At 42.6% G+C, this 8,526-nt stretch overlaps 1 protein-coding gene across 1 annotated transcript; it reads left to right on the plus strand.

Moving 5' to 3' along the window:
- Nucleotides 1-744: 744 nt before the first annotated feature.
- On the plus strand, nucleotides 745-7,887 carry ECHDC2 (enoyl-CoA hydratase domain containing 2). The gene is made up of 10 exons (XM_084211076.1): nucleotides 745-865; nucleotides 2,266-2,333; nucleotides 2,954-3,041; nucleotides 3,336-3,422; nucleotides 4,974-5,066; nucleotides 5,654-5,710; nucleotides 6,100-6,287; nucleotides 6,734-6,784; nucleotides 7,125-7,172; nucleotides 7,641-7,887. The coding sequence occupies exons 1-10, from the start codon at nucleotides 754-756 to the stop codon at nucleotides 7,716-7,718; spliced, it is 870 nt and encodes a 289-aa protein (XP_084067202.1). The 5' UTR covers nucleotides 745-753; the 3' UTR covers nucleotides 7,719-7,887.
- The last annotated feature ends 639 nt before the right edge of the window (nucleotides 7,888-8,526 follow it).

Raw genomic sequence — 8,526 nt, forward strand, 5'->3', positions numbered from 1 at the left:
AGAAAAGGAGGCTCGGAGGGCCCTTCCCGCTCTCCACAGCTCCTCACCCTGGGGGTCAGGCTCTGCTCCCAGGGAACAAGGGGCAGCACGAGAGAAATGGCCTAAAGTCGCACCAGAGGGGGTTTAGGTTGGACATTAGGAAGAATTTCTTCACAGAAAGGGTGAATGGGCTGCTCAGGGGGGTGCTGAAGTCACCATCTCTGGAGGTGTTTAAGGAAAGACTGGACGTGGCACTCTGTGCCATGGTCTAGGGGACAAGGTGGTGATCAGTCATAGGCAGCACTTGATGGCCTCAGAAGTTTTTTCCAATCCAATTGATCTTGTGGTTCTGTAATTCTTTTCCTCCAGAGATGTCTTTGGGATGGATACGTGACGAGATCTTTCTCTTTTTATGAAATGCTGCTTGTTACCTACAGATGTATCTACAGTGAGAGCTGAACATCTGACCCTTCATCAACGCACGCTTCCCTTCACCCACTCAGCTTTCCCTTCCCTCACTCTGTCATCCTGGAGGACCTCCACGGCCCGGACAGAACGCAAATCACCTCCTGCCTCCCGCAGACGTGGCGGCATCCCGCACAGCCGGTGCCAGCTCCAGCCAAGCTTCTGCCCGTGCTGTTTGTGGTGGCGCCCCTGTTTCCCACCGCACGGCTCCTCCCTCGCTCCCCTGCAGCGGGCTGTCAGCGCCGCTGCCTCCGCGGCCGGGGGCCGTTCCCTCCGGAGGCGGGGCCCGTGCCGGTTCCGGCGGCGGCCATGCTGCGGCTGTGGCGGGCGGTGCCCGCGGCGCTGCGCGGGGCGCGGGGCCGGGCGGGCGCGGCCGGGGCGCCGCGGGGCTCGGAGGTGCTGCTGAGCGCGGCCGGCGGCGGTGAGTGCCGGGCTCGGAGCGCGGCTCCGCTTCTGCCATTCCTGGTGGAAACAGCTCGGCCTGGCGTCAGCGTGGCCGTGTGTTCCCAGCGCAGCCCGAGCGGGGGTGACAGTCCTGCCGAGTCCGAGGCGCTCGTTGTTGCTTTGCTTTCAGCTATGCCTTGATACTTTTTTCTGCAGAACGCTCCTGCAGAATGAATAGTTAGATACTTTTTTCCCCCTAAAGTTATGTGTGCATGCGACCTCAACTCAAAAGTTCTGGTTTGCATACTCTAGATTTTTCTAACAGCATGAACGGGCACTGATAAAGGTAGGACAGGACCTTGACATGTCTGTGCACATTTATCCATGAGAGCCACGAAGAAGTTTGAGGTTTGGTTCAGATTGCCAGGGATTTACTTTCTGTGTAACTGTTGCAGGAGTTTATAAACAATTCTTGGTATTTTGCTGGTTACAAAGACATTAGGTAGTTACCAGCTGTACGTTTCCTTTGCTGGTTCCCGCTGTTCACTTGTGTCTCCGTTCCAGTGCCACACATCTCTGGTTCAGTAGTTGGCCACTGCCATAGGCAGAGGAATAAACAGAGACCTTCCAGCAGGGCAGAAAGACAAAGCAAGGCAGGTGCAAGGTAAAGCTGTGCACCTACAGCACAGCAACAGGATCTTGCAATGTTAAGGCTTGGGAAGTGAGCAGAAGTGCAGACAAAGAAACTGGAGATGTCTTTTTCTCTCCAAAACCTCTTCCAATACAGAAGCCATTGGATAATAATTTACAAATCACATGTGCAAAGGAGATGTAGGTAGATGTTGTGGTTTTATTTTTCTGCTTGGACTTAGGAACTTTGAGTAGAGTCCTTTCTGCTAATGAGTTTATAATGTTGAAATTAAATGGAGTTCACTTTCAAAATGCTTCTGGAACGTGAACTGAGAGTGACTTGTCTGTGCTGTTCTCATGCAAACAGCAATCCCAAGAGGATGGTTTCCCTCATTAGGGCATGTACTGGAACACAGCAAGAGTATACAATAAAAATGAGATTAAATAAAATTCAAAGGAGAAACCTAAGATGGATCATTTGGGTTTTGGTTTGTTGTTTGGGGTTTTTTACCCATTTCTGCAGTGATTCTAAGATATATGTTCTTGGATGTCCTGATCATTTTCTAAAAGTCTCCTTACTCATAGGCTTTTACAGGCCTCCTGAATTTTACAGTTGTTCTGCATAACTGGGTTTTGTAGACATGGTGTGCCACCTCCAGTTTTAGAAAATAACTGATTGTTTTAGAATATACTTTATATGCATTTTCAGGAAGGAGAAGATGCAGCATAAGCAGATATTATTCCCAGTTGAATTACTGTGTCAGAAAACTAAATGAAGTATAACTGAAATTGTCTCCTATTACTAAGGTATTGCTGAAATCCTAATGAACCGACCCCACGCGAGAAATTCACTGGGAAAAGTATTTGTAAATGAAGTGAGTATGGGCCTGGCCTGTGAGTGTGTTTGGAACCATGATCAATAACTAACTGCAGTGAGAACAGTTGTGGGAAATCTAAAAAAAACACCTTATCTCATGATGAAGGGCAGTGGGAAATGGCATTGGGGCAAGACAGGTGAACCTTGAGAAAAACAGAATGTAACAATTACTGCCTCAGATGTGGACAGAGATACCTGGGTTATTTAAGTTAGCTAATTGAATTTATTGAAGTTAACTCAGATGCAAGTTAATGTCCTCACTTGTGTCATTACAACAAAAGCATTCTCATCGTCACACCTTAGCAGGTGATCTGTTCAAGGATGATATATCCTATAGAAGGTCTGGCTCATAACTGGACAGGAAGGGAAGTTTTAGATACAGCCAAGGTTCATCTCTGAGTGGAAGGAAAAAAAGAGATGGGGAAATTATCATTCAGAATTTGTAGTGGAAAAACCTGCAGGTTCCACTGACATGATTTCCATGAATTTTCTGGCACCTGCAGCGAAAAAAACCAAAACACTTTTATCATAGATTAGGAACTTGCTATCAGTTCAGTGTATATACACGTCTATATGCCTAAATTTTTTCTTCTCTTGTCTGCACTCCCTCCCCCATAGCTGTTCAGTGCCCTGGAACAGCTCCGCTTCTATGAGCAGGTGCGTGTGGTGGTGTTCAAGAGCCAGGTGAGAGGAGTGTTCTGTGCAGGTGAGTAGCAAAGGCTCTGCAAACTATTCTCAAAAAATGTGGTGGCTCTTAGGGCTTTGTGCAGTCAGATAATGCAGAAAAGCGCTTGGGAATGAGTGCTGAAAGGGCAAAAGGGCACAGAGGGGCACCCTCGTTACTGGTGCAGCCCAAACGTCCACACTCCAACTTCCATGGACATTACTTAACTGCAATGCTGTATCTCAGACTTTTTAAATGGTCTGTCCCCTGAGAGGGACAGGAGGGAACATTTCAGATGTCTTTTCCTGGATTCCAATCTCTTTCTCCTTTATTTAGGAGCAGATTTAAAGGAACGTGCAAAGATGGATGATGCAGAAGTTGGAGAGTTTGTTAGAAGACTGAGAAATCTTATGGATGAAATAGGTAAAGGATTACAATGCAGAACAGAATGGCCACAGCACAGGCCTGGGTGGCACTGGGTTACTTTATTTGATGTTACACTCCCCGAGTCTCAGGGTCCCAGGCAAGGAACTGGGGGCAAACAACAGCTTATAAAGGGGGGCAGGTCTCAAAGGAGGACACAGTGTTCAACTAATCAAAAGTACTGGGGGTGGAACACAAGAGCAAGGAATACAAGGGAGGAAGACTGCTTGGGACAGGAGGGGTTAACAACTGGATGTGGGAGGAAGGGGTTTGAAACTTGGCAGAAAAGTAGCTAAGTAACAACAGATAAACAGACACCTGGCTCAACTGAATAACAAAGGCAGGTCTGTGTCCCTCTAAAACAGGGGGAGAAAAAACCCCAAAAGGATTACCAAAGTACAAATCAAACAATAACCTGCAAAATAAAAACACACTGCAACACTAGACCACTTGCAGTGAAACATTTAGAAATGCTGAAGGAGGGAATAACCAGCAAGTTATCCACCTCCAAGTAGCTTTCCAAATGGCTTCAGCTTATGCCTGAAAGAAAGATCCAATTAGAATTAAATCCCAACCATCCTGTTGCCCCTCCAAGAACAAGATGTGTTTCTTATGCACAACAAAGCATACACCTATGTGATAAATACTGCTCCAATAAAGCATTTATTTATTCCACACTTCTGTGGAATCCTTGGGAGGCAAGTGCTGTGTTGGTTGTCCTGCTTTCAGTACATGTTCAGAAACACTCAAAATGTGGCAGAGACCTAAGAACATGGATTTGAATCTCTGAATGGATTTGCTAAATGGATTTGTGCAATGTCAGGGGGGATTCTATCTACAACTCCCCCACCTCCCTTTTCTTTTTCTTTGCAAAATGAATATGAGCTTCTGCAATTAATTTTCTTTCCCTATTTATGAATTATTCTGCTCTCACTAGAAAGAAGTACTAAAGTCAAATCTGCCTGAAATACCAATCAGAATTGCAATAATTTTTTAAAAAAAGACAGGCACAGTCAGAGGGGTGGTTACAGCAGATAATTAGCTCACCTCAGAAGTTTGCATCCAGCTACCTGAGTATTTAAAAAAGTATTAAGCAGCTAATCTCCAGATGCATCAAGCTCCTCAGCTATGAGGTAACCTAGTTAAACAGTGTTTACTGTTCCTGTTTTCAGGAGCCTTGGCTAACAAAAGCACCACAAAAACTGAGCATTGTGACAGGGCCTAGGGATGGTGTCTTCTCTTTGGCTGTTTAACTGCAACAGATGAATATTCATGTCATAAATTTGCAAGGAGAGGACTGATCCTGTTTTGCATTGCAGTACTCTGTTTGCAAGCTTCTTTGCATGGAAGAAGCATGTTTTGCATTCTTACAAAGAAGGGAGAAGTGCAAGATAATTTTTACTGTTTCCAGACCAAAAATTTGTGGCAGAAGAAAATGAGTCCTTGAGAAATTCTGAACTGAAAGCTTTAGAACATAAGGATGTAAATTCCAGGGCCATGTGAATCAGAACTTGTGGAACACAACTGTGCAATCTGTGCTCTCTTCTGTAGCTGCCCTGCCCGTGCCCACGATCGCTGCAATCGATGGCTACGCCTTGGGGGGCGGATTAGAGCTGGCCCTGGCCTGTGACCTCCGAGTGGCAGGTTTGTGTTGCTCAGTGTAGCAACCTCCTGGTAATTGATGGCTGCATTTTAAAGAGAATTTACACGCATGACAGAGGATTGTTAATGGAATCCAGAAGCTTGAGAGAAATTTAAGAGAAGGTTGTACAGAAATGGTGACATTTAGTTATTTGGAAAGTAGTTCCTGTGCTTAAAAAGTAAAACCTATTTTTAGGTAAGATTAGGATTGCTTTAGAAAACTATTTATTAGTAAGATTGAATAGTTATAGTAACTTAATACTGGATCAGATATACTCTGGCTAGATCTAACCTTCCCAGCTTAAATCAGTTTGGGTTGGAAGATTTTTTCTTCTGTTTCCTCCATCCATTATATTTTATCTAGAAGGGACTTGAGGTTCATTTTTCTAGCTAAAATTGCTACACTGGGGTAAGCAGACTTGAGACAGACATGGAATAAATACTGTAGTATTCAGACTTTCTGGCTACCTGGATAAATGGAGTTCCAGTTCAGTATTGACAGTTTATAATTTTATTGATCAGTTCAATCTGGAAAACTTCTAGTAATAAAAATCAAAATATAGCTAACTCTACATTTATTTTTTTTATAGCTTCATCAGCTAAAATGGGCCTTATTGAGACCACACGAGGACTTCTGCCTGGAGCAGGTAACCTTCATTAAATCTTAACCTTCATTAACCTTCATTAATATTCATTAAATCTCACTTTCTCAGCTGTATTGTAAATATTTTTGCCATTAGAATGTGTTCTTGAACACTTGAAGTGTTTTGAATCTTACCATCACGAAAGAGATCGATGAATCCAGTTCTGTCTCAGACTTACTCTGAATGTAGGAAAGTCCCTTTACATCTTTTCTTTTTTAGCAAAATACTGAAGTCTTTCAGATGCCTCTAAAAATGTTAACATATTCAGCTAGTAGTTATTAAAGAAACATATGATCCCTTTATTTCTTAAGGTTCCTGGTTTTATAAGGAGACAAAATCCTAGTGAGGCATTTGTCAGAAATAGAAAATGGTGTTTTCCCTGTTGTCCTAAGGTGGAACCCAGCGCCTGCCCAGATGTGTTGGAATAGGTCTTGCAAAGGAACTCATTTTCACTGGCAGACAGGTTGATGGAGAACAGGCAGCCTCCATGGGGTTGGTAAATCACTCAGTGCCACAGAACAGCGAGGGAGATGCAGCTTACCAGAGAGCCTTAACTTTGGCTAAAGAAATCCTGCCCCAGGTGAGTGCATTGCTCATGGGACCAATGTAAAGATGTGTTTGTGCTCCCCTTAAGAGACAGCAAACAAACACCTGAAATTCCTTTCTCTGAAGTACTGAAGTCTCGGTTCCTGACCTTGAAGTCTCTTTAAGTCTGTTCCTTTTTGTGAATGCAGTTTCTGTTGGAGCAAGTGTTAACATCCAGCTGCTTAACTCACAGGACAGGTTTAGCCCCCAGCTGCAGCCACGCAGACCTGCAGGACACTGAAACTCACACCGTGTTCATCTGTGAACTGCACACACCACCAAATTGATTTTTATAAAATGCTTATTAACTTACTGCAGATTTCTGTAGACTAAGATGTCATTTGGAGCAAAATAAGAATATAAGAATTCATCTCTTATAAATTAATGTGAATTTAATTATTTTAAAGTATTTGTTGTGGTTTGTTTTTGTTTTTAAAAAAGGCACCATTTGCTGTGAAAATGGGAAAACTGGCAATAAACAAAGGAATGGAGGTAATAATTATTTTTGTTTAAATACTGAAGTGAATGAAAATATTAGCAGATCTTACAAATTACTACAGTAAGAATGTTTAGAACAGATGAGTTATAAAATTTTTCTTTATATCAGATATTTAAAAACATTTCAGAGGTTTTAAAAGATTTCTTTAAAGATAAAAGTACAGTGGCAGGATTTTTTTTTCTAGATAGTAATACTGTTCTTCTGATTTGGAGTGAAGATCACTTACTATGACTGTTTGAGAGTGACTGACTGCTCTCATTTATTTGAGAGCTTTGAAGTAGCTTTGAGGGCTGTACCTGAGACAAACCTCACACCTTCTCCTCTCCTTCCCAGGTTGACATTGCATCAGGGATGGCTATTGAAGGGATGTGTTATGCCCAGGTAATCTGCCTTCAGAATTCATTCCTGAAAGGAATAACTGTATGTTAGTCATAGAATGAGCTTTACAAATGGTTTTAGTTTAATAAATTCAAAATTATTCTTCCTGAAGTTCACTGGCAAGTTTTGAGAGCATGCACCTTTCTCAGCTAGTGGAACAATACAGGATATTCCAGTACTACAATATAAGGTGTCTCTCAGCATATTTTAAGATGAAGAATGAAGATTGTGGGAAACTGTTTTCCTATATAGCTTTATGTTTTTTTTCTTAGGTGCTTTGTTTGTGAGTTACTCTACAAACTTATACTACAACCCTGTCTCTTTTTTCCTAATTGCAAAACGTGGAATTTTATGTATCATTGAAAGAAAAGCAAACTTAGTCTTACACCACTACTGCCAAATTAGGACTTAAAAACACATCAGACTTGTAAAAGGAAAACATACCTTTGTTTTATTTCTTTTCTCATGTAGAATATTCCCACCAAAGACCGTCAGGAAGGGATGGCTGCCTTCAGGGAGAAGCGACCACCTCGGTTCACCGGCAAATAACACTTTCTGCTTCCCCTCGAGTTTCTGGAGATCCACTGATTTCTTAGGATTATTTTTATTACACCATTCTGTGCACTTAACTCCTTGCCTTGGACTGCATTTCTAACTATTCCCCTGGATTGTTTTTCTGTACTAATCTCCAAATAAAGATTTCACTTTGTACTCCTGATCTTTAAAGCATGTTCATCTGAAGTCAGCGGTTATGGCTCTCACACGGATGTCAAGTAAGGAATGTGGAGAAGTTTTGGCTCACCATAAGGAAAAAAAAAAAGGCAGAAAACATAGTGCATTTAAACAGGAAAACCAAACACTGGAGAGAAATTAAATTTATAAAGATGTATCAGTGCTCTTCCAACTGCTTTGACAGAAGAATCAACACCAGCACAAAGCAGTGGCCCTTGACCCCAGCTCTGCTGTGGGAAGTGCAACACTGACCCACTCCAGGAATCCAAACTCACCTCCCTTTGGAACCAGTGCTCGAGAAAACCTAGGCCCTGTATGTGCACAGGTACATAAGGCCATCACATCAGTCTATGCCAGACACTGTGGGCACATAATCTCTCTCCATCACCTGTTTTCCTCTGTTAGCTGACTGGAAGTTATTTTGTCCTTCTGCTTTGAGGTTCTCCAGCACTGAAACATGCCACACAATTTAGCTCTACAGCTTCTTACTTTCCTAGACTGGAGCCTTCAAAGAAAAATTAATTAATCAGCAAACATGGTTTTAGGAAATGCTGTATAGGAAATGCTTTATAGGTTATCAAAATAAGATGTGGCTTACCACATTGGAACTTCATGCCACGATAGT

The sequence above is a fragment of the Fringilla coelebs genome, assembly GCF_963513975.1.
Source record: "Fringilla coelebs genome assembly, chromosome: 9".
NCBI lineage: Eukaryota > Metazoa > Chordata > Aves > Passeriformes > Fringillidae > Fringilla > Fringilla coelebs.

Coding starts and splice junctions, on each gene's coding strand:
- ECHDC2 (XM_084211076.1), top strand. CDS start 754: ATGCTGCGGCTGTGGCGGGCGGTGCCCGCGGCGCTGCGCGGGGCGCGG. Junction 866..2,265: donor GCTGAGCGCGGCCGGCGGCG/GTGAGTGCCGGG, acceptor CCTATTACTAAG/GTATTGCTGAAATCCTAATG. Junction 6,288..6,733: donor CTAAAGAAATCCTGCCCCAG/GTGAGTGCATTG, acceptor TTTTTAAAAAAG/GCACCATTTGCTGTGAAAAT.